The following is a 27458-nucleotide window of genomic DNA, read 5'->3' on the forward strand; positions in this document are numbered from 1 at the left end:
ACAGCGTATGCCAATCCTTATTCCATTTATACCGATAATCAGTATCGTACCTGATACGATCAGTACCATTAGCTGATTCGTCTGTTCGATCAACTTTCGTGTCATCTGTAAATTTCTGGACACTGCTGGATGCTACATTGCCAATGTTATTGATAAAGATATTGAAAAGAATAGACCCAAGAAGGAATATATACATTTAAGTGATTGATGGGAAGACTCTACTCCATTTGTAACAATTTCATGGATTCAACTGAACTTGGATGCAGAGTTGATTTCTACAAAAAGTAACGTTCATTGATTCATCCGTAAGACATGCGCGTGAGCCACCGTTGCATCAACTTTGGTAAAATCTAAATAAATTACATTGGGTTTGCCATCAGTCATAGTTTTAGTTCCATCGTCAAGAAAGGATTTGTTAGGCAAGATTTTCCTTTCCTGAAAACATAAACTTAATTAGGCCGGATGATAAACTGTTTTTGTTTCTGATAATAGTTTCATTTTGCAAATCAGCTATGTCAGTGATGTTGGACGGTAAGTGCTAAGTTTACAAGAGTACAAGTATTAAGCTTAAAAAGATAACCTTGATTGGATCCCCACCCACCCCCAACAACAACAAAATTATTGATGGACTTTTTATGCGATGGCAAAATCGATAAGCTAGATGTTACTCTAGTTGCAAAGCACGGCGTGTTCTTGGTCTGTGCACCTACAGGGACAATCCCAGCAGTCGGCAACTACGCTTCCATTTGACAGCCTTTTCCTGTACCTGAGAAACTTCGTACATCTCAATAATTTCCCAAAATGTAATTATTATAATTTATGGATATGATCTCTTTCAGCGGCCTTTATTTGAGAAACTATTAAAATTTAACGTTTATACGCCAATATACGGTTTATTTCCAAAGTAGGATTATGGTTTTTGGTTCGAGAAAGTAAACGAAATAGAAAAAGAAAAAAGAAAAACAAACAACAACGACAGTAGAAGGTCATAAAGAGTGGAAGACATTAAACACGTATTGATTAAAAATCTTACATGTTAAGCCTATGTATAACCTAAGATGTGTGTGTGTGTGTCTGTGTGTGTGTGTGTGTGTGTGTGTGTGTGTGTGTATGTGTATGTGTGTATGATTTGGATTTTTAACGTAGCTTTAACAAATGTTCAGTCTTATTGCTACGATATATGCAGTGCGGCAGTTTATAGCGATGTCCAGCACTGGGGCATCATGCCGCAGACATGTAACATGATGTCCCACCCCGTCATATTTTCCTCACACCAGGCCAACCAATCCTAACACTAACCTCTTAATGCTGCGCGCCTAGCGAGACAGCTGTTAGTGCCATTTTGATAAGTCTTTGGTATGACTCGGCCGGGGTTCGAATCCGCGACCTCCCGCAAAATTGTTCATGGATATGTTACGCTGACTCTCTCTTTCTCTCTCTCTATCTGTGTCTGTCTGTCTGTCTCTCTTTCTCTAACCGACTTCGCAAAGAAAATCTCTCTGACTGCATGTTTTGATACCTTTATCGGTCAGCGGCAGTTATGACTGGTCTAAATTAAAACTTGTTACTAAAGCGGATAATTTGGAAATGATGGAATCTCGGAAATTAGTTATTTTGTTCTGAATGATTATAAAACTTGTGTAAATGTTTCCTGTTTTTTTATATTTGTAAAATCTGTTTTCATACAAACTAAGGTCAGTGTCTCTCAATGTTCTTTACCTAAGGATTCTTCAGTTTGTAATTCACACGTTTAGACTTCTTATCGCATTCAATGAAAATCCAGAAAATATCGTCGAAGGGAGTGGACCCAGAGGGCTAGTAATTCCTGCATTTTAAGAGTTATCAGGGTATGCTTTTAACCGATCAATTGTAAAGAAACCGTCTTATAGGAAGCGATCCGGTTGTTTCGTGCTCATTATTAATTGGGGATTGGGGGCTGGAGCTCTCCTCCAGCCTCCTAGACCCGCCCTTGTCCTTTTTAATCCATGCCAGATAAAGCTTACAGGATTGCAATGTTGGCATTTGTTCAGTTGTTCAGAGATAGCAAATTTCTGAAAATATTATTAATGTTCCCTGTGTTCAATATTCAGTTCGTCATCGAGTCATTACATACAAATCCCTATCTGGAGGGAAGGGGGGGGGGTCTAATTGGGTTTTATTTATTTGTCTGATGTGTATGTAGTTCATCTACTTCTATAAAACAGTCTCAGTCTGGAGAGGGTAAAATTTCTTTGAATTGGAGACTTTTTTAATGATAGAATATCACTTGATGAATGAAGACGATCTTGGCGGAACGAAGCACAATGTGCTTAGAATAACGAGTGATGCAAAGAGAAATTTCATGCTTGTAACAGGTAATTTGATATTCATTGTAAATTGAATTGAGTTAGCCTGCCGATGTCTTCACTTTTCCACTTCTCGATATAGGCTCTTAAAATATAGTGGGGAAACTAACAAGAAACTGGTAGTAGGGAGAAATAAATAGTGATAACTTAGGAAAGAGTTTCGTCGCTTTTGAAGTTGAGGTGACAGTACCGATGTTTTCGGAAACAAGTATAGAAAAGCTATGTAAAAAGTTGAGAAATTACAATTGATATTTATATGGCCATATATAGTTAAAAGATTAAATATTCACCGACGCTCAGGGCAACATTTTTAACGTGTTTTTGAATTCAAGTTCTTTTCCCAGTATTCTGGAAAACCTTTAATTTGCAAACCGTGATCGTTATTTATCCATGACTACCACATATTAGCAATACATTTATTAGTTTGTTATACAAAAAAAACCTATTTAATTTCGCTTACTCTATTACTTATTGAGAAGATTCGTTCAGTGCAAACACCTGTTCGCGACTATGACCCTTTTTAATAACGACATTGTATTGTACGGTATGACCCTTTCTAATAACGATATTGCATTGTACGGTATGACCCTTTTTAAAAACGATATTGCATTGTACGGTAGATTGGAACATTCCAATAATTGTAGTTTCTCTCCAAATCATGAAAATGTCAAGCATAACTTTTACAGAATATCCACTGATTTGAAATTTTTCTGAGGTGATCACACCAAAATCAGCAAGTCCGCAGTTCGATATTTAACAGGAGAAACTAACCTGCTGAAAGAGCGATAGACTCGAAAAACATGGTGGGTTTAGATTCTATGATGACTCGGTAAAACGCACGTGTTGGAGCCTAGTCTCGAATTTGCGATCGCAGCTGATCAGAGCGAGATTGTTATCGCTGCTTTTTGTATACCCACAAGACAATGAAGGGACAATACATATATTCTGGATGGTAGGCATATTATAAATCTTTCGGGTTAAATTGTTATTATATAGTTACGAAAATCAGTATATCATTAATTAATATTAGCATATTATAATAATATTGTATAGCAATGTTTTATATAGGCAATATATAATGTTTGCACCATCAGTAAATGCAGTTTTAGGAGCACGTATTGCTTACGTAATGGTATTCTGGATCATTTAGCATTTGGCCGTGAGACACCTCTCTCTCTCTCTCTCTCATGCATTTGACATTTATCATCGCGTATCAACGCATTTTTGGCTGTCAGTTTACATCATCATAACGTAATCGTCATACTATTAAAATAATTCCTATACATTAATTCAGTCGCTTGTTTCGCATTATGAACATTTAAATCCGCTGTAACTGTCAGATGTCTTGTGCCAATTTCTGAAAACCAATTATATTTTTTATATGAATAATAACGCTTTATCGGACTTTGAATAGTTAATACTCGTGTGTTTCAAGTTGGTAATATGTATTATTTCGAGTGCATTTTATTTTGCGTTTATTCTGACAAGTCTGTTAGTTTTCTTATTTCACTATTACCTACGAAACTACGTACCAACGTACAAACCGCTGCGGTGTAATAGTGGTTAGAGCGTCCGCCTCGGATGTGGGAGGTCGTAGGTTCGAACCCCAGCCGAGTCATACCAAAGACTTCTAAAAATGGTACATACAGCTGCCTCGCTAGGCGCTCAGCATTAAGAGGTTAGTATTAGGACTGCTCGGCCTGGTGTCATGATAATGTGACTGGGTGAGACATCATTCTACATGTCTGCGGCATGATGCCCCAGTGCTAGACATCACTGTAAACTGCCACACTGCAGACGTCGTAGCGATATGACTGGAAAATTGTTAAAGCTACGTTAAAAAAATCTAAATCACACTTACATACGTACAAGTTTATTTTATTTTGTCTATCCGCACCAGTTCTTATTAACCGGATTATAATATACATGCACAAGGTCATACAATAACATCAAACAATTGATACAGTTATTAATTTTGCTTGATTTATTGGAAAATCTGGATGTATAGTTATTTTCATCCACAACTTATCATATTCGCCTACCTTCTAATTAGATGATGACCTAGCAGAGATACACCTTATAATACTTCAATATGAGAATTGCACAAAGATAATTGGTGGTTCCCCTGTAGATGCTTTGATCTGTAAGTATTTGATCGATCCTCCAGCAAGTGCAAGCTTCAGGTATTCATTCCTTTTTATATCTTTCAGACAGACCCGAATCTCTTACAGAAGTACTCCGTGACACAAATTGAGGGTAAGTACGCGATTTGTTAACTTTTTATTTATTATCATCTATGAGCATCTGTTATTATTTGTTTTAAAAACAATCTAAAGGGAAATGAAGCACTTTCAGCATAATAAAGCACAGACAAGAAGAAAATAAGGGATAAAAAGTATATCCTACATACCAACCTTTAACTATCATCATCAGTGAGATAATATGTAGCAGTACCGCTTTTTGCCGTTATAAAATTACCATGGAAGTTTCGAAGGGTGGAGCCTTTTTTACCGCAGTTAACATTGGCTGTACACAAGGGGTGTGTGTGTGTGTGTGTGATTTCGATTTTTAACGAAGCTTTAAAATTTTTCATTCGTATCACTACGATGTCTGCGGTGTGGTAGTTTAAAGTGATGTCTATCACTGGGGCATCGTGCCACAGACATAACAGGCAGATATTATTACCATTTTATCCTTGGTATGACTCAGCCGGGGTTCGAACCCGCGACCTCCCGCATCCGAGGCGGACGCTCGGTCACAAGAGAGGTAATAAGTTGTGAAATACGATCATAATCCTGTGTTGTACATTTAAATATATGCTTGATAATTATTTCCTAAATATGTTTACTTCATGAAAGAAGGTTCATCATCAGTAATTTCAGTATCAGGCATTTGTTATGAAAACTTGCTCATGATCGATTACTTCAGATGTTATCGCAGAATAACAATAAAGAAAAAATACCTTAAGATGCTCAAGATGCTAAACTAATCTACAATCGTACACCTGTAAGGTCAAACTGCAGAAATGACATATTATAATTTGTTTATTTATTTCATATATTTTCATAAAAAGAGCACCAGCCTTGCTTACTTTAGTCAAAGATTAAAGCTTTGGATATTTTAAAGACTGAATATTTTTCCAGCTGAAGATCCACGTGCAAGTTAGAAAAGTAGAACTACCGACAATACTCGCTTATAAGTCAAGTTCAAGTGCAAACAAAGTAGACAATGATCTGCCGTTGCATAATGGGCCGACAATCATGGTCTATATTGTTTTCTTTTATGTTTTTTATTATTGAATACTCGTTACAAATTGCAGAACCCCATATCTTCCGGCTGATCTGGATCTGTGCAGTTTGCATTTAAATTCAACTATAAGTGAATAAATATGGTATTTTGACGGCATGTCATTTTTTTCATCCAAATGTAGATGTTGGGCTAACCAGGGTTCTCACGCTACCAAGAAATCGGGAAAAAGTCGGAAGAAATGAGAATTTATTTTCCCGACCGTGAAAAGTCCTTGAATTTTGCAAATATTGACGAAAGTCGGGAAAAACCCGGGAATTTTCCTCCACAACATGACGCCTGAAACAATTACGTAATTGAGTCGTAACTGAACTGATCGTGCGTTACATTTATCGAGTTCTAACCAGAATATAAGGAGGTTGCAATATGGATCATTTGGGTGCTTGCCATAAAAATACATGTTGAGACAATCCAAACGCTCAGTGGATTAGGTTTCGTCTAGTAGACTTTTTGTTCCACACACAGTTCGATATCCATATCTGTTTTTATATGGATGGTATGAAAAACAGTCTCGCATCACAAGAGGAGAACATGGTGGCGTTAAAGCATAGCCGCTTAGCGGATTGGCTAGCAAACTTACGCGTTGTTAAATCGAGTTATACCTGCATAAAATCGATATGAAAATTATTTCTTTTCTCAGAAATTGCGAGTATTAAAATCGTTATGTCTTTCATCTGCTGAAAGACGATAAAACTAATACGTTGATGAATTTTGAGCTGGTACTAGCGATTTCGATTACTAGTCGCACGAGCACATCGAATCTCACAACCGTCATTTTCAAATATTGTAGAAAAAAATTCTTAAATGAAAAGCGTGTACTGGTTGTAATAAAAATACAAAATCGAAAGAACAATAAATTCTCTATATTTATTTCGAGACTTACTTCCGGAGTTTTGTTGTATCACATGACTACCACGTTGACATGCGTTCTCTCACACATGGAGCATACGAAGCAGTGAACCAGACTAATCTGCTTGATGAATCAGACTGGCAAAGTTTCTTGTAGTTGTTCTCGAAATAAATATGTTGAGAATTATATTTTCTTTCTGGTTTTTTACGAAAGATATCACTTTCATTTAATATAACTGAAATTTTGTACAACGACACTAAAAAGGAGTTTGTTGTTGATATCACGTGGCTATTGAGCTTCTCAGCTCTTCCGATGAAAAGTGCGCGATCACTCCCTTCGCCACTAGCATGTACAGAGAGCCGTCGAAAATTCCCGTCGAGTTGAAAATACTAAATGACATATTAGTTTGTCGAACGTGGTATCAGCGGCAAAATTTTCATAGTGAGTCATCGCGACTTTTCAATGAAACACAAGACCTGGTCAAGAAGTCCGTGGTTGTCATGCACTTTCAAAATGTGTAACAGATCACTCGGTCCCCAATTACATGTGCATTTATGTGATACTCTCTGATAAGATGTTGTTGTTGGAGGGCACTGGTCGGATGAGAGTCATCGACGCGCCAATGGAAATCTCTAGTTTTCTCAGGCCCTTAATTGAACCGCACAATTAAGAATAATGTCTTATCACGAGGTTAGCGAAAACCAGCTTGCGAAAATAACGTGATTGTTGGGTTACACTAAAACTTTCTCGGGCAAAGTTGACTGAAATTTCCTAGTGTGGTTAACACAGTCGCAGCTTAATCAGCTCGAGCAAAATACACCTCAGTAACATTAAAGTTGTGAAAGTCAGAGATGGTTCAAAATCAGAAGAGTTATGGAATGTTTATATACATCTCGTCGATTAGAGCGCTGATGGTGGTTGCGGTTCCCGCTGTTGCAAAGGCGGCTAAGTTAGGAGCCATCGAAACCGCATTGACGATAGCCCTGAAACAAGGTTGTTTTTAGAAGTATAGCATATGGGGAAGCTTCCAGGCCGAGAAAAAAAGGAATATGTCTTCGACTAACCGGGACGACTCAAAGAAGAAAAAGGTCACAGGCCACCCAAAGTCTTGTCGGTTTCGCTTTGTTGAAGAGAAAGTCACGTATACACTACTATTAACATATACAAAATGCCTGTTGAGCAGCGACCCGAAGCGGCGCCGATGTGGATCTGACCAGGTTTGCCTCCAAAGCTGATATGACTGAGTTGAGCAACCATTTTGCTTTTGGAGTCGATGATCCAAACGAGCTTGTAATTTTCAAGTGACGAAACTGGAAACCTGCGAACGTCCAACATGGACATCAACGACGTTGTCCTGAACCCACGAGAAGCCGTGACAAAAATTCTGGCTTCAATCACTGACAAGAAGGGTCTCGGAGATTCTTGTGTGTCTATTGCTTTCATCAAAGACTACGTCGATACAAATACGAAGTCGAAAGTTCAAATGTCTAGCAATGACATGAGCTGAGATTTTATCATGAGCAAATTCGACAGACACAGGAGCCCATCGACAATACTGATGTTGCAACAAAGCAATACATCAGCTAAAAACCGTCTTGGAAACTACCTGGCTTACTATAAACTACCTGGAATTCTGTCCTGCTAAGTAATCCACATAATGGCCTACGCTGGGAGTCTTATATTGGGGTCATGGCCGGCAAAGCCAGAATAACTCCCAAAATTATAAGGTTTTCTGATGTTTTCTGAGATCTTGGTTCATCAAGAGTAGCAATAACGTTTGTAGTTCACGAAGTCGGTTCTATAATGATTCTGGAGTTGTTCAGGGATATTTTGTGTTATGCTTTAAAGTTAATGCTAATAAAACTGGATATTATGTCTTCAGTGTGCAAGCGTCCACCAACACATGGGGGTCTATTAGTATTCGATTTCTAGGTAAACAACCTAAAGAAAACGAAGGTCACAGAGGTGTACTAGAAGAATTCATGACCAAAACATTTAGAAGTTAAAAATTCTTTAAGTCCGATGATAAATCATTGAAAAGTTTATCAGCAACTGCCTCGTTTAGAATGAATGCCATGGACAAATAGAGATACAGAGGTTGCATATTGAAAAGTAAGCGCTATTAGCCGTCTTTTGAGTTTGTTTTGAAGATCGATAAATTTGTGTACATGGCGAATGCGACGCTTATAAAATGTGTTCAAGGCGGTGATGCAACTTGAGCAAAGTCAGAAGACCTTGTGTTGGATCAGCTGGCATGTCATGCCAACATCGATAACAGTTTAGTTCCAGTTGTGGACCAGTATATCTGTACCCTAGTATAGGATCAATTAAAAACTCGCTGAGGGTCATACAGTTGGGTCTATCCTGATCTATCAATATCCACTCAAGGTCAACTTGGAATCATCGCTTTAACAAGCGAAAACGCCTTGTCGATAATTACACTGTCCAGCATGAAAGCATCCAGGGATTGTTCCTACAATGATGAAGTGGAATTGACCGAAAAAGTCACCGCACTAAAGTCCTCCTATAACCATATCGAACCACCAACAATAACTTGAGCGGTGAAAGAAAAGCCCCGACTCTTATTCCAAGAAGACGCACTTGTACGTGTAACATTTGTTGGACAAAATAAAGAACGATCGTTGGTGACACCAGACAAGAGAGTATTCAGATTAGTTCTTGGTAAACCCCAAAGCATATAAACCATTGCCGAAGATATACATATTTTTCAGGAAAATATTCTCTGTAATTGCATGGCGATGGTACCAGTCAAGAAAAATACTTGCTTGCAACTGCGTGTGCATATTGTACCCGGTCGTGATGCGTCTGGACCTGCCAATCATGTCTACTTCGCGGTGACTTTATTAATAGAAGAACTATGATGGACTGCAAAGCTACTGGCGCGAAAAAATAATGCCCTCATGCTGCCCTGGTCTATGCGAAACGTGATAATGAGGTTAACCTGCAAACGACCTGTCGATCGCGCAAAGCACGATATGATATCCATCTACTGGTTTTAATCTGGGTGGGTTTACATTCGATTGACACTCATGGGTGCAACATGGGTAAGATCATGGAGTATAAAAAGCGCTGACCCAGATTGGTAAGCCCAACCTCAAGCTCCTACGTCACCATTACTTGGCAAGTGTGAAGTATATACATTTCCAGTAAAAATGGCAACGGTCCAATTGCAGATGTTTGGTATAGGTAATTAGTTATCTCGTACATATTTGAAAATGGTACATTAAAAAGCCAGCTCCAAAACTGTGGGTGACGTAAACAACTTCAACATCCAATGCTTACTGGACTCGTCCAAGCATGATTGCTACGAAATATGATGGGATGGCTGAACATAACGTTCGGTCTCCGATAGTCAATAATCTCTTCTATTGATTCAAAATTGTGTGTTTTAAAGTATTAAATATTTATTTTAAATAAATTTTGGGATCACACAGTATTTTGGCAAACACGCTGGCTAATCAGTATGTTTCATACTTAACAAAACTATTATTTGCATTATTAAGAGCATTGCTAATCTATGACAGGCATCGGCAGCCTTTCAGAACTATTGCGCCAAGTACGCACAATTGTAGAATGTTGTGTGCCAAGTCATTTTCATTCCTTTAATTACATATCGTACAACCGCTTCGGTGGTGTTGTGATTAGAGCGTCCGCTTCGGATGCGGAAGGACGTGGGTTCGATCCCCGGCCGAGTCATACCAAAGACTTACAAAAATGGTAGTAACAGCTGCCTCGCTTGGCGCTCAGCATTAAGAGGTTAGTGTTGTGACTGGGTGGGACATCATGCAACATGTCTGCGGCATGACGCCCCAGTGCTAGACATCACTATAAGCTGCCACACTGCGGACATCGTAGCGATATGACTGAATATTTTTTAAAGTTCGGTTAAAAATCCAAAATCACACACACAAACACACACACACAGTACAAAACATGAACTTCTACAACATGCCTTTCCAATGAGTCTGGCGTGCCATTGTTTACCAATACTTACTCTGTGGTATACGAAAATGGTATTGAAAACATAAGTAGTAGCTAAATGTTACAATAACTGTCTTAAAATACTTACAAACCAACTAGATATTTTTCTAAAGAGATTCCACTCAGCTCAAATAATTAATTGGAGACTAAAAACAATAAATTCATTGAAACATAAACATAATAAATTTGAAAAATAATGAAATCAAACAAGAAAACTCGACTTTTTCGTGGCAGTAGAGGCTCTAAATTATTTTCGGCACCAATGGTTATTAGCACAAAATGGAGTATTGTGTATACTGCCGATTCAGATTGATCGTGGAGTTTGTAGCCGTCGTGTCGATCCACATTGGTACGTTCCCATAACGGCGATAGTGTAATCTTACTCTGTAGTCTATGTCTAAAACTGTGCACAACAAATACGCTGCATAACTATTGCAGGAGGATATATGTTTAGTTTTTGCTCATTAATAGTTTTTTTAAATTATATTTTAGATAGTATTATCCCATGTGGCGGTCCACAGTAACCGTATATATATAATTTATATTTCATGAAGGTATAGTATTTGTTGTAAATACCAGGCTTTTGGGATCATTCATTCTCAGAAACGTATCAGGGTGCGTAGCGATGCTTTGACAGATTTATCAACATTTGGGTCAAATTCACGTCATACAAAGACATTCCCCGCTGCGCTCGATTAGAAGTGCTGTATGAGACGTTAAGATAGCCTCATGTAGTTCTTTTGGACACAAACAAAGACACAAAAGTATCCTAGTCCTACGAGGCAACATGTAATTGAGTAGCACCTACTGGTTCCAAGTTACCAAAACCAGTAATAAAACTTATCATGACTATTTCAGATGAACGTAGTCTTACAGCACATGAATTAACGGAGGGATTTAGTTTTGAACTTAATTCTTTGACCTCATGGAAAAGGAAATAATATTTTTTTTGCTTGCACTTTTTTCTGTGATTTCATGGAATATGCAAGGAGTCTTTTCATTTTGATATGTTTCTGAAGTTCATTTCTTGTCAAGAATTACTATTAGTAGCAAATGTACTTCCTCCCTATTTTTGTCCCTTTTACAATAAAATCAATAAAACAAATCAAATAAGCAGTTTGTTTCTTTCAGGTACAAAAATATAATTAACTGAAATGCATACTCCTTATTATACGAACTATTATTTAAACGATTTTGATACTAGAATTTTGTTATATTTTCACAAAACTTATAACTCAATAAAATAAACATGAACAGGTCAATGTTGCATGTAACCAGCAGTACAGCTGTGTATCATGTATCACTGCAGTTTCATCTCATGAATTCTAGGTCAATAGTTCAACGATTCGTTCGCGCGCTGCAGTACACGTTAAAAACGAAATAATGACTTGAAAACTGGTATTTATATAGAGAAAAAGGACACATCTTTTTACGTGATTAAATAACAGTTATACAACATACACAAGAGAAATTCCAGCTTGTATCCAGCAATGGGGCGACATTAAGGGTTGTAATGTTAAACATTTTGAGGCGTTAGCTAGGAAAGGTTTGGCATTATAACCCTTCATGTCCTATCACTTGATAAAAAGCCTTTATTTATCGAATATGAATTCTATAACTGTATTCTAGCATGATCATTTAATTTATCAACAACAAGAACAACAACAAAAAGAAAGTTAAATAGTTATTATGTTTTTTTATATAGAAGACTACCATTCTCAAAAAAATCCTTATTAGATTTTGTTTTAATTTTTCATACGGTTTCTCCATGGGACCTAAGGTTTAAATACCATTAGTCTTTTTTTTTTCTTTTTTTTTTCTTTCATTTTCTGGGTCGTTCATTGGAATAATAACGACACGAGCTGAAAGCCGCCGTCTTGGTTTTTCTACTGTTGAGTCGTATAACCTGATAAATCTCCTCCATAGAGCATTTCTTTCGCATTTTGTCGATAAATCTTACGCGTATATTTCAGTTTAAAACTTGTGCCATACATTTAATAATTCCATCATCTTTATTGCAAAATGCAAACATGAAAATGGCCCATCGCCCGAGAACAAAGAAATGGAACGGAAGATGACTGCAGGTAAATGTCTTTAATGAAATGAATGGAACATCCTGTTTGCATTGATCAAATCATGCACTGTTCCTAATCATAAGTATATTAGACCAATAAGAGGAGGGGAGTAATAGGCAGCTATACACATTCGTTCTCTATTCTCTGTTTTAACCTGATGCATCGTTATCGAGGTGGCATTTTGCAATAACAGAGTACGTCATTGTTTAAGATCACAAAAGGATACAATGGGACTGGGCACAAGTTATAACAGCTTAAATTAGCTATCTCTCTACATAATGCAAGTATTACAAAATAATCAATATGACAACATAATAATAATGAAGAATTATTAGGGGGGTGGCAGACAAAATAATATTCACGATTGGGGTAGGTTATTGAAATCGTCCTGTAGAGGTTATATATTTGCATTCATGATGTGAAATCCTATATTTTTCATTTGCATCACCCTCTCCCAAAAGCAGTAAATCTAAGCTAATAGTTGCATATGATATTGAAAGTATTTTTCTCATCAACTCAGTTTCGATGTCTTCTTGTCTTCTGTATTTGGGACAGAACATAAAGAAATGCATGGTTGTTTCGATGTCACCGCAGGAATAAAACGGGTGTCAACAAGTTGAACACTGAAACGTCATTACTCAATGAATACGGGTGTGATACAAAAATAAAAATAAAACGTGGACACTGTTTAAGATCAAGTTATCGTTGGTTATTCATTTTGAGATTTTAGGGTAAAGAATTTGAGGGGACGTTATCTCACAGTTTTGGAGTTACAGAGGACATAATTTCCTCGTTTTTAGAGAAAGGATTGCAGTTTTGTTTAAAATTTTCGTGTTATTTTGCTTTTCTATTTTTAGTCTATGAGATATGTTTTAACGCTCTCTCTCTCTCTCTCTCTCTCTCTCTCTCTCTCTCTCTCTCTCTCTCTTGCACACTTATCTGTGTTGATACCAGGATTTAGCAAACATTAAAGACAGAAATAAAACCACCGCATTGCATCTAAACCATACGATAATTCTTCAGAACATAACAATCGTGAATTGATTTTGTTTACTAGAGGTATTGACTGTAATTGGGAAGAGATATGGGCCATTAACAAAGATGATGTTTGTGAGAAATTGTAAACAGATCATACATGCTATATCGAATGCATGTAAAATTAATAAAATATATCGTCTTAGTCTTATACTAGTAAATACAGTAGCCCTTTTCCAGTAAATACAGTATCTCTTTGCTAGTAAATACATTGATATAAAACCAAAAAACGTACCTTCTTAGCCCTTTACCAGTAAATACAATATCCCTTTGGTAGTAAATACAATAGTCCTTTACCAGTAAATACAATAGCCCTTTAGTAGTAAATACAATAGCCCTTTGCCAGTAAATACAATAGTTCTTTAGTAGTAAATACAATAGCCCTTTACCAGTAAATACAGTAGTCCTTTACTAGTAAACACAATAGCCTTGTGCTAGTAAATACAATGTTTCCTTTATGATGATGACACATAAATTTGTTTTTCTTTAACATATTGCTTACTTGGTCACATGAAATTTAGAATCTGACATATTTATATATATTTACGCCCAAGTTGTATAATTAATTGTTACCTTCCCAGGAGCGAATCCATGGGGTAAGGGGTTAGGTGGGTGGGTGGTGTACGGAGAAGACGAACACTCCCTCCCCAAAAAGCAATATTAAAACAAAATAATTTCATAAAGCGCCAAATAAACGGAACGTTTCCTAGAATAGGTTTCTTTACACTTGGATACAGTTGTGCACTGGAAACGCCTAATATGCACCTGCAGTGAATCAGCTGTGGGGTTTGTTGCATAGACCTTCGGCTGCATGTTTACTGTTGTCCGCATATTTCTTGATCCACCCTTACATTAAACTAACTTTTTCGTTCTTTTATATTTACTAAAAAGTCTCTATTTCTTATTTGAATAACCAGAAATAAAAGATCGCGAAACCCTTTTTATTGTTTCAATTTTCTAAAATAGCATGAAATAACTAACTAATTCTCTCTCTCTCTCTCTCTCTCTCTCTCTCTCTCTCTCTCACACACACACACACATATTTTGACAAAAAATCTAATGCTATCATTGCAGAGTTGAAAGAAGCGTTTAGACTATTTGACAAAGATGGCGACGGGTCCATTACGACAGATGAATTGGGTACGGTCATGCGCAACTTGGGACAATTTCCATCCGAAGAAGAGCTGAAACAGATGCTGAAAGAAATAGACATTGATGGTATGAAACATTTTCCAAATCGATCTCTGCTAAACAAATTGTAATAGATACACCAATAGATGACACGAAATGGAGAAATACAAATCAGTCGTACTCGTGTTTCAAAAATGCCATTGACAACGTAATATGGTGATAATTTAGAAGTTTCGAGTTTTCTTTATTCCGTTCAATTTGCTGCAAAGTTTACAGACTTTTTATACTAATAACTTTGAAAACTAGTTGTCATCTAGCGTACGAAACAAACTTAAAGAATTCGATTGAACAGATATTGTTTTAAGTGGGCACAAACTTATAGTAATTATTTGCATTTTTGTAAGTCATACGATCTTAAGATTTACAAACATCCGTCTATCCAACCACAAACGCGCACACACACACCATCCCGTACAGACAAATCAGTTGTCACATCGTAACATTTGATATTTTGTTAATGGATGAGGCTACTTTTTGCTCAAAGTCATGTCCAACTTGTTTGTAAAGACTATGCTTCCTAATTTAAGCAATACTGTTAATGTTATGTGTGGCTATTGCTTTAATTTTTAGTGTGCTAATGGAATCTTGCCACGTTGTAGCTCCAAGAGATTATATGGTTATGAAAGCCAGTATTATATGTGATCATTCACCGTACGATGTGATAATTCATTATAATATATGATCATTCACCGTACGATGTGATAATTCATTATACTATGTGAGCATTCACTGGACTCTCTGATCATTCACTATTTTGTGTGATCATCCACTGTACTCTGTGGTCATTTGCTATATTATGTTGTTGTTGTAGGGTTTAACGTCATTTTTCAGCAAACGATAGGCTATATACATGGCGGCTAGTATTAATGGTGGAGGAAAAACGCGGGAAAACCCCGGAAAGAACCACCGACCCAAGAAAAGCTACTGGGAAGCTTTCTCACATACCCACATTGGCTGAATCTGAGACAGAGGTCAGATGGCAGTGATCCGTAACGGAGAGCGCTTTAGACCACTCGGCCACTTGGGGCCCCGCTATATTATGTGATCATTCACTATATTATGTGATCATTCATTATATTATGTGATCATTCACTATATTATCTGGTCATTCACTCTACTATGTGATCATTCAATATATTATGTGGTCGTTCACTATATTATGGGATCATTCACTATATTATGTGGTTATGTGATCATTTACTTTACTATGTGATCATTCACTATAATATGTGGTCATCCACTGTACTATGTGATCATTCACTATAATGTGTGCTCATTCACGTTAGATCACAGCTGGTAGCCTTTCTTTAGTCATGATATAACGAGGTACTAGTTACTATTTATTGTCAGTGCGGAATTAATATTGTTTCTCAGTCACATTACATCTCTAAAAGATTAGATAAATTATCATATTTGTGTCTATACACTTGCCCCTATTCTCTCTCTCTCTCTCTCTCTCTCTCTCTCTCTCTCTCTCTCTTTATCTAGGAGATAAGCCATGTATGCTCACTAATCAAAATGGGATATATCATCTACCTTGGAGACCAATGTTCACAACGCATTATCGCAACTTACCAACATCGATTTAATGGGCAAAATTTGATACTTGCAAGAGGGTTTTGTTTTTCAAAGCTTCTTGTTAGCGAGATGTTTTAACTTTTTAATGAATCTGGCACTTTTTGGCGATATTGTAACTTATAACTAATAATTTTAGATAAAAATCAATTTAATATTTATTGTAAATTATCAATTAATATTAATAGTTTAGTTATTTTGATTTTGATTTAACATTATTTTAAGGTGTTGCTCAACAGATATCGCAAACAAATTTACTGATTTTGGATCCTGAGATTTGAAGTTTTTATTTCTTTATTGATCCTAATGCAGATACATGGATTCTGGAAATAAAACTGAAGACGGCTTTTGTTTTCTTAGTGTTTGATAAATGGACGGTACATTGTTTGTTTAGGTTTGATGTTTTGCTTGAAAAATCAAACGATTTCGATCCAAAGCAAAATCCTAAGCGTTAAGACTCTTCCCCGAAATTTCGACACATGTATGAAGTTTAATGATTGTTTATTACAAATATAGTAGTTACTCACCGTAGCAGGTAGAAATGAATTTTTTTTCTATATAAAAAATGTTCGTTAGGCATGTGAAATTCCAGTGCTTGAAAATGGTTAATGTAAGACAACAATCACGCCTGAAATCATCTACAACCCGTCTTACTGGGTGCCTCATTTTGTTCGCAGGAGACGGTACGTTCAGCTTTGAAGAGTTTGTTCAGGTGATGGCCAACATGGGTGGGATCTCCGAACAGTCGGAGGAAGATGAGGAGCGAGAACTCAGGGAGGCCTTCAGAGTAAATTATTTATGCCTTTATTTTTTATTTTTTGTCGTTTGTTTAAATGTTGAAGCGAAAATGGTGAATAGCACACACACACACACACACACATATCGGGCTCGAATCTATGTAGCGAACAAATTTCAAATTATCTACTGTATGATATTATTCTTTCTCCATATGAGATTTCACTTCATGTTGTCAGAGAGAGAGAGAGAGAGAGAGAGAGAGAGAGAGAGAGAGAGAGCGTATTATCATACAGGTTAGATAATTTTTAATTCGCGCCTTTTCCGAGATTCGAACCAGGGTTATGAGGTTACTTTTCAATTCAGAGCGCCCTCCTGTAGGATCCATATATAATATTTTCTGTTCTGTCTGGTGCATATTTGCAGCTATCAATACTAACTTCTATGTCCATCGATTTATATCAGATGATTCCGGAGTTATTGTGTGTGTAGATGAGAGATAGTTACTGGGATTGGTGCGTGCGGGCAAGACTAGTGGTACAGTAACCCCAAGACTCGGTTTCAAATCTCAGCTGTGGATTAATTACAAAATATCTAACCTATGTGATAATATTCATCCTCCTGCAGAATGCAGGAATAGCACTTTCCGGTCTGATGTTTGTATATATTTTTCTCTATCTGTCTGTCTCTGCCCTGTCTGTTTCTCTCTCTCTCTCTCTCTCTCTCTCTCTCTCTCTCTCTCTCTCTCTCTCTCAGCAAAGTTGTAAATAGGGTAATCGGAACCTTGCCTAGCGAAGATGTAAAACATTGAGGTCAGAGAAAACTTTAAAAAAAAGTAAGGTTACGATCAGGCCTTTAGTTACTTAAACTTTAAAGAATGGAAATTTTATTCGAAATTTTTAAGTCAGATGTGGAAAACAAAATCACGGATGATAACTGATACGGTTATTTTGGAGTGTTATGATTTAGCATGAACCAACCTCTGCCCCTTATCTTTGTTGACTTGAACATGTCTCCGTTCATAAGCGTGGCACAGTACTATCGTTGTCTACTTGTAGCTAGCTTTGAAAAGAAACTGAGCTGAATAATGTTTACTTTTATTTAATTGTTCCATAGGTTTTCGATAAGACCGGATGTGGATATATATGTGCGTCTGATGTCAGGGCTATTCTTCAGTGTATGGGGGAGGATCTGTCGGAGGAAGAAAGTAAGCGTAGCCATATTATGATAAATCAGCCCCCTAAGTCTGATTTCGCGTGTTGGGTGGTTTGCGATCTGATTTCACATACTCATAACACACTGCATTTTATTGCAGACAGGTTTGTGCGCAACGTAAAAGAAACACTCACTCACTTTTTACTTACAAACATTAATTAAAAATTTGACAAGCTACTGAAAACGAAGTGCTTATAGAAGCACTTCTAAGAAAGAAAAAGAAATGATGTGCTTATAGATGCACTTCTAACTTACTAACATACCATTGGCATTTGAATTAGTATCTCTTTTCGTAAGTATTGGGCAGCACTGAAAAGGCCTGTTTTTTTGTGGACGAGGAGCTATGGCAATCTTTTACTGTCTAAAATTGCGTCCCCGTCTGGCGGCAGGGTTTCCCACAGGATAGGGTCTGCTTCTTCGGAAAGAGAAGGAGAACTCTTTGATGTCTACACGGCATTTGATAAAACCTGTCTGGTTCCTTCTGTTGCTTTTGTTGCTGCTGCTCTCTCTGTTGTTTCTGAAGTCTTTACTTCTCCATCCATTCTTCTTTCTCCTTCTTGATTTCCTCTCTGAAGAGCTCTTCTATCAGGTATTCAGTCACTTTTAACATTCTGACATTCTCTGTCTCTTCAGGCTTCGCTATCAGGCTTTGCCTGACACGATGCAAATTCACGTAAGCTTCGTTCAGCTTCGCTAGTCTTGAGCACATCTTCATAGGAGGATGAGTCAACAATGGATGGTCAGACTGACTTGACTTGACTTAATTGGATTAAAGTGGTGTTCGTCCATTAGGGACATGTACCACTGGTTAGTGCACTTAATGTGCTTATTAATTACTCCTGGGGGAGGGAATTGGAGCCACCTCCCCCAGGCATATATGTACTCAAAGAGTACTATTTAATTTAGCCGTTAGGTTGTAGGACTATTTAGTCCTTAACAACCTAAGTGTAAGGCTCTTACATGAGTGGGAATTGAAACACGCACTCATGTTAGTCAAGTTGGATTGAACTGCCCCAGGTGTCAACCCACATTAGGACACCTGGTCGTGTGGCAGGTGGAAATCTTTCCACATACTGCCACGTGTACGTTGTCCGAGCATGGTGAAGGAGGAAAAGGTACTCGACAAGCCAGCCATGGACGTTGTGTACTTCCTGAAACACCAGCCCGTACTTTTACTAATGGACAATAATGTGTAAGCTACCTCTGCAATTAATCAAATTTAAAGAGTTTTAAATTTTAAATAAATATTTACGAACAAGTTTGAATTTAGTATACAAAGTGTACATAAAATATGAAATAAGAACCAGTCAGTGAAGCCTAAACGACTTATATCAGTTTGAGTCACGCATGGTGAAAATTGAGTATGAGAATTTAGACGGCGGTACCAAAATAGGTCAAATTAGGTTAGTTATAAAATAGATATTATCAAATTGGTTCTCTAGCCAAAATGAGAACCCAACATTCAACCAGGCAATTTGATACGTTGCTCGACCTTTTCAAATCGTGTTCGGGAACGTCACCGACAGGTCCGGATTGGTCTCCACTGATATTATCAGTCATGACGACTTTTCGGCATAGGGAAGTAATTCTATGCTAATATCCCGCAAGTCACTGGTATTCCGCTGTTATCAACGGTTGAGAAGGCTGGGTAGCTAGGTTTCCGTGGGTTGCATGCTCCGTGTTAAAAGGTCGTGCCCCCTTTGTTGCTTTTTTGTTGCTAGTTAGTCACGGCCCACGTGCCGCAGCTATATCCACTCTTCGCTCCCTCCATTAACTCTATTCCCTAGTATCTTGCTGTCCGGTATAATTCTCCGTGTCGTTTTGTCTTCCAGTATAACTCCATGCTGCAGTGCCCTTTGTGCTGCAAGGTGAATATTTTATGTCTAGCCGCACGGTGGTAGGCTGCACTGCACTGCTTCATAGCACGTGGTCGGCTGCCTTGCACTGCTCACGATGTTCACCGGTCGACGTTCCCTGGCTGAATGATGATGGAATGATGATGGTCAGATTCAATTCAATTCAATTCAGTTAAAGGATTTAAGTCGCCTACGCAACCAGTGCTTTTGCGACTGGTTAAATCTCGAAGGTCGAGATTTTCAATTGATCGGGACTGTAGGAATGGAGCCACTACAGTCCCGCTTTTATGTGCGAATGTCGCACTTCTTAATTCATGAACATGTCCGGCCGGGGAAAGGAGACAAGGGGCCCGCGGGACTCAAGTCCAGTTGTACTAGTGGACAGAAATCTATTCCAATGGTGTGTAAGTCACTCGTGTAATTTTCCTAATCCTTTGAGTTGTGTAATTTCATTACTGTTTTTAATTAAAGTTGGAATTTGGTGTACATGGTGTACTTTTGATTTTCCGAAATGTTGACAATCAGCTGGGTGTCAGGCATTCTATACATGTTTGGGTCACGCTGTGTTTACTTTCGGTTTTCATTTTGTTGGTGGTATACAAAGGATCGAGTTAGGGTTGTGGGTATAGAACTTGTATCGAAAGAGGTCTTCAATAGCCGAAGGAAGAACCTCATATAAATTGGCAATGTGAAAGTCGATGTCCGTTTTCTTCTTTACTCCTTCTTCATTCTGTGATACCCTCTTTCTTTCTTCTTCGTGCTGTTGTAGTGTTTTGCTGTTTTGCTAGAGTTTGTCTGCTTTTGTGTTTCGACTCGATTTCCATTGCCTTAGATCTTGATTTTGCGACTGGTCTTTTATCGCCACGATTCTTTGTTTAATAGCTATATTGAATTTAGAAGGCATATTGTGCCCCTTTTTGTTGTATAAATTAGTATGTTTGGTCTGAGTATAAGTGTTGGATGTACATGTCGTGTTAATAATTGGGGACTGTGTTGTTGTTGTTGTTGTTGTTTATTTAGTTCCGCAGTGTGTGTGTGTGTGTGTGTGTGTGTGTGTGTGTGTCCTTTTGACTTGGCTTAGGTTACCTTATAGTCTTAAGATGGTTGGGGCCTAAGAATATTTTGTGTTTATTTGTATCTTACCACTCTTGTTGTCGTGTGTATCTGGGCCTGATGGCTGGGGTTTGCCACCTTTATAATATGTATACATAGTTATGAGAATATATGTGTTGTTTTTCTCAGACCATGATGGTTAGTATGGTTCAAGCGCTGACACGATAGAAAACATCCGTACACTGTTCAGAGTCGGAACGCTAAAATAGTTTGATTTGAGGGATAGAGAGAAGTCAACGAGCATGGTTCTTGATACAAATGGCAAACAAATAACAGATGCATTGTTTTTCAAAACACAACATTTTTATTGAAATAGCTAACAACTGACCATTAACAAATCTTTTTAAATTAACAATTCAATAACAAACATTTTTTCAAAAAACAATCTATTTTGGACAAGGTTGACAACGTTGTGAACTGAGTTAGACTTCCTTCCACTGTTGGAAGTCATTGGGTCATTGATGTACACTACGTTTCCTAGCTAAAGACAAAAGATAACCATAAGTGTCACAAAACCATCGATCTACTTTCTCATCGTTTCTAGAGGAGTGACGATCAAAATAAGTCACTAAATGTTCTAAAGAATATCCAAGACTGCGTTGATGAAGAAAATACACGCAATATTGTCCACACACCATGGAATCTGTGCCTTGTAATTTCACATTATTGAATCGTGATGTCTGAGCATTTCGTCTCATAAAAGCGATGATATCGTCTTCCAAAGGAGGGGGGGGGGGGGTGAGTAATGCTTACGAATCAAAATACTCCACACAACCATCACGGGGAAAGTAGACGGCTACCCAGTGGGTTCCTGGGAGATGACTGTCGTCTGTGTTGATGACAAAAGTTTGATGGTCTTGAGGTTTGCAATGAGGTAAGTTCATATTTAGCACACACGACAGGATTCCAAGAAGCAGTGTACGAACTCTGGTTCAAAAGGTAATAAAGTTCCCAGATATACTTTTTTGTGTTGTTTTTCTTCACAGGTAATGATAAGTGATCCATTCAATCCTGACGTTCTCTTTGAATTTGTCTGACAAGTAACCGTTTCTTCGTTTTGTCTCTGCTCTCTGAGCCAAGAGAGCTTCGATGCGATAGAGCTCTAGAGTCATTAATGGAGGAATGCAGTGTTCACACAAGCCTATGTACCACTGATGCAACACGGCTTCTTCCGAGTTGAGACTCTAAGCTTCGCCCAGATATTCGTCCAATTTTTCTTCTTGACTCAGCATGAGACATTTTTCGTGTTGAATTTGACTGGGATGATCGTTTTGACATCCATAGCAATCTTTCTTGATCAATTCCGTAAATTTTTCTGCCAAGTGTTTGGCAATACAGGAGACTAATTTTGTTCTTGTTCTGGCCATCTGGACTCATCACTATGTCCTTTTCGTCTTTGTATAGCGGTTCTACTTCCACGGTCTCATCCCATTCCATGTCCACAGATTCTCCACTATTCAAAGAGGGATAACAGTCTTCCATTGCTTCTATTAGTCTAGAATTACTTCTTTCAAACTGTTAAATTATATGGTATTATCGAATTCTGCATACAGGATGACGTTCACTGTGTTGTTTACAGGTATTGGCTTTGCAAACTGAAGTTCCACACGAATCTGGCCGGATTTTATAGGGTGGAAATGTCCCTCGTCGCTGCCTTGGTCTGCGGTGAAAACAAAAGCCCACGAAGTGTAACCTTCTGCATCATCCTCGTACGTAATGCCGTGAATATTGTTGGTTCCTAACTGACCAGTGGCTTCGTACAGGGACAAGTACGACCTCAAGTAATTCTTCTCGTCACTAAAGTCAGGTTTGAAAGCTCTGGTACAGAAGGTTTTGCCATCGCGACTGACTTTGATATTGGACACATTGTAGTGCTGAACTCCAAAGGATTTTCCTCGATGGCTCCATTGAAGGCTGTATTTTTGACGATACCAAGGATCAAACGTTTGGGTAACTGCCACTTGGAACAGACGATCTTCGATCATGGAGTGATGTCCAGCGGGAATGGTGAAATTTTTCACTTCCACATGTCGTATCGGATACAAAGCGGTCGTTCTGCTCAAAGTGTGACTGATGTTTCCTACTTTAGGTAACATTTCCAAACGACGTACGTAGAGCATGGCTTCTTGGATGATGGCTTTGTAATAGACATCATCACTTATCAAATGTAAAGCGGCACTGCTACGATTCAGTCTCAGGCGGACATCCACACCGTTCAGCAAATACTTTTCTTGCAACCACATGTCTAAATCCAAACGATCCATCAGTTCTAAATTTTTGTTAGGAACTTTGATTTTGTTTCGTCGGGATTGAATCCCACATTGTGGATGGGATCTTCAACTGTAATCAAATCGGTATCGTCAAACTTGCCCACTGTGTCAGGTTTCCATACCACACAAGCATCCAGATGGGTGTTCTTGGCTTCTGTTCCGTACCTCAAAAGATTTTCCAGGTAGGATCGGTAAGGGTAAGTGTCCATGATGCTACTGACCAGTTTGTTATTCAAGTACAAATCCACTCAGCTGAACAAGGAATGCATGAAGTTGTTGACCAGGGCTACTTTATCTTCGTCCTTGATATCGGGACCGTCTGTTGATGTGTCGATCACTTTCACTTTAAAGTACAAGTAACTGCCATTCAGATCCATGTAATCTTCGGGCTCTCCTTTGATTTCAAACTCGATGGTAGCTGACCCTGAGTCTTTGACAGAGGAGATGGGATGAAATTTGACCCATTGGGATTACTGCATTGTCATCATAGTAGGTGGCATGGCAAACATATCCAGTTCCGACTTGGAACAGGCGCAGGACTCTCGGTGCATATTTTTTAATTTCTGTGATTGGTTTTCAAACGGTGATCTTATTCGTGTTCCCACATTTCCACCACTTGGTATCCTTGCTGTTCTAACTTTAAGCGTCGCTGATAAGTGGCCTGGGAATTTAACATGGTTCTTTGTAAAACTGATTTGCAGTGCCACGTTCAGGGTAAGAGACCGAACATCCGTGAAATAAGCAACCTTTAAACTTGTACACGATCTTGGGGTTTTCTAAGTCTCAGCCATGCACCGAATACGTTCCGATGATCTTTTCGCCTCCTCCGTTGCGGGTGTGCTGAATCCATTTGTCTTCCTTGTCGCACAAGTAATGTAGCCAACGTAGGGCTTTGACCGAGTATTGACGTTTGACAAATTTAGTCGTTTGAGGGCTGATGAAAGCCAGGGTGTTTTCGGGCATGAATCGTTGCCGGTACACTAAGGAACACGCTTTGGCAATGGTGCAGGCTTCTTTCAAAGGATCGACCCCTCCGTGTTCCATGAACAGTTCTCGAAAGTTTCCACAGCAACTTCGTAAAATGTCTACGTCGGAACGACGATAGTTTAACACTTCTTCCTGATAGTCGAAGGGGTCCGAGGCGTGATCCTGGTACCAAGCGTAGAAAGCTTCTCGTTGTTCGGTGCGAATGTTGTCGGGGTTGTAGTCGTAAGCCTCAGGTAAATGGGGTAGAACGGCGTATTGATTGGCTTCGGTGTTGAAAAAGTGGGGAAAATAACCTTTGGCCATTTCTGTCATTCCAAACGTTTTAGGCATTCGACTCAAAGGCATGTCCAAGTAGCTCATCGAATCTTTAAACTGTACTTGTCCCACTTGCATGGAAATGATTTTGGCTCCGTTCAAAATGACTTTCGGACATGTGGTGCCTTGTTCCGTACAGTATCTCAAACGAAACTCTCCATCGTATCCCGAACAATTGTGAGCCATCACTGTGGCATGGCGATGACAATCTCCGTAACGTTCGATGTCCTCTTGGCTCCACGTCTCGTCGATGGGGTCTAAGATCCATTTCGCAAAATCGGCAAGCATGTTCCGTCCCTGAAAGATTTTTTTCACGTCCTCCAGGAATCTTGCTGTAGTGAGGGCATAGACTAAAGATAGGCTCTTGGATGCACTTCTCGCACGCTCGATGAGCCACACAGAAATTAGCAATGTGAATGCCAGTCTCTTGCATGCATTGAAAATCGAAAAAGATGAAATTGCCTTTATTTTGGTCATCTTTCTCTTGATGTTTGGAATGGTATTTTTGAATGTAACATTGGTGTTCCAAGTTGACGATTTGGCGACAAATGTGACATCGTTTCTTTCCTGAACATGCGTGTGCCTTGGCACTCTTGGTACGTATGCATTGTCCACAAGTCGGGCACAATCACAGCAGTTGACAAACACTTTTCTGCTGTGAACCTTGTGTCTTCAGATGTTGTTGGTAACATGCTGGACTGACAAAAGTGTGCTGACAAGCAGGGCAATGCACTCGTTGTTGTCCTTCGTCTAGACAGGGTTGAGAGGCCAAACATCCTGAGCATTTCGATCCACAATGCTTTTGTTGCTCTCGATTGTTATAACCATAGTCACATTTCTCACAGTAATAGCCGTATCCTAGGAATGCGGTGATACGGGTGATGGTGTCGAAATGTTCATCGTGATAATAGACGTGAATGTATTTTCCATCTTGGAAATCTTTGCCTCGAAACAAAAAGGGCCGCGGACTTCTTGAGGGTCCACTTTCAAGGTGTAGCTTGCAATTTTTGCATTTCAGGACTGCCACTGGGTGTGTCTTTGGATAGCCCCGCTTGCTGTAACAGTAGCTCTGCTTCACTTCGTTGTTTGGTTCGGTTCGATGTTTCCATGTTCTCCCAGTCTCTTTTCCATTCTACCGTGTCGTTCTTGTCGACATACGTTCGTCCCACCACGATGGCTCTGGCTAAACACATCTGGTCCTGAGGGTTGTTAATTTGGATCAGGCTACGCTTGATGCTGCGAAGGTCGTCCACTAATAACACTTTTCTGCGTTGTCCTGTCCCTTTGGGGAGAGAGACGTGAGTCATGAATAGTGTGGCTTTTCCATCGGTGATGTGAAATTTGTCGTTGGATTGTTGCACGTGTTGAATCTTGTCAATGACTTTGCAAGGTGTCAGTTCTGCTGGGTTGCAAAAACTCGATCCAAACGGGGGATTTCAGACTGTCGTGATGAATGGAAAGTCTCTAGCGATCATCTTCCTTGGCTTCACATTGGCTTTTCAGAGTGGTTAACAAAGAATCCCACACCTCGGTGATGAAGCCTGCTGCTGTCTCCAGTGGTACGTTAGACTTGAAATCTTTAAAATTCACCGTGTAGGTGTAAGCCGTAGTTCTAAATTTTCTAGAAGAGCGCTTTTCCGTCTCTCGATTGTGATTTTCAGGGTTTACTAATGGTGGTGAACTTTGGCTAGGTGTAGACTCTTTGGGTCTGGATTCTGGCTCATTCATGTCATCTTCAAAATCACTGGCATGAATTTGTGCCAAGATTTAAGCTACTGTACGAGGCGATAAATCACGTTTCTGTCTCTTACTTTCTTCTCCTTTCTCCACGAATTTATGCGTTCGTTTGATCTTGACTGCGAAAAGTCAAATGACTACATTTTAAACGCCATGGGACACTTTATATCCATGTCAGACCAGCGTATATATAAAGGGTGCTATAAAGGGCGTGTGCCTTCCCTTCCAATATTCATTGCACTCTTAAACCGAACAGAACGATGGAAGAGCCCACACTGATCGAACTTTTGATCAGAGCTTTGCGAGGTGTCATAAGAAAGTTTTCTTCAGACAAGCCGACGGACTACTCACTCTCCTTTCAAGATAAAAGTCAAGATATTTGCTATATCTGTAAGAAGAAATGGCATTGGTCTTCAGTGTCCAGCCCGTCTAAAAAGCAAAACAGGTGTTAGAAGAGACAAAAGTCAAGATACTTGTTATCGTTGTCAAGAAAAAGGACATTGGTCTTCAGATTGCCCTAAAATACAACAGGAACAAGAAGAAGAGAGGGGTTACGAACAGGAGGAAGAAGAGGTACCCTCCCCAAAGGAAGAACCCAGACAAGTCCAAGAAGAGAAAAATAAGAAGAAGAGGAATAAATGAGGAAGAAGTGGAGGGAAAACCTGTGAAAGTGAAGAAATTTAAAAAACAGAGAGAGAAAAAACAGATACAGAAGATGTCTATGAACTTTTTAAAGTGTTGTGTTGTGTTGTGAATTGGATTGTAAAATTTGTACCAGAATAGACCAGGCATAAAACGTGTCTCTTGGTTTTGATTTTTAGAATAAGAACCTACACTCACGTACTCACTCA

The 27458-nt window shown here is 38.7% G+C and overlaps 1 protein-coding gene across 2 annotated transcripts in view; it reads left to right on the forward strand.

Annotated features, from left to right (window-relative positions):
* Positions 1–27458, forward strand: part of LOC149782521 (neo-calmodulin-like) — an 84045-nt gene that overhangs the window by 45673 nt on the left and 10914 nt on the right. For both annotated transcript variants that reach the window (XM_089933949.1, XM_089933947.1), the window contains exons 3-6: positions 4556–4601; positions 14688–14831; positions 17057–17166; positions 18231–18321. In XM_089933949.1, coding sequence (XP_089790075.1) covers positions 4556–4601; positions 14688–14831; positions 17057–17166; positions 18231–18321 — 391 coding nt within the window. The remainder of the gene's footprint in view (positions 1–4555; positions 4602–14687; positions 14832–17056; positions 17167–18230; positions 18322–27458) is intronic.

The sequence above is a fragment of the Sinohyriopsis cumingii genome, chromosome 15 (assembly GCF_028554795.1).
Source record: "Sinohyriopsis cumingii isolate HCF-2022 chromosome 15, ASM2855479v2, whole genome shotgun sequence".
Lineage (NCBI taxonomy): Eukaryota > Metazoa > Mollusca > Bivalvia > Unionida > Unionidae > Sinohyriopsis > Sinohyriopsis cumingii.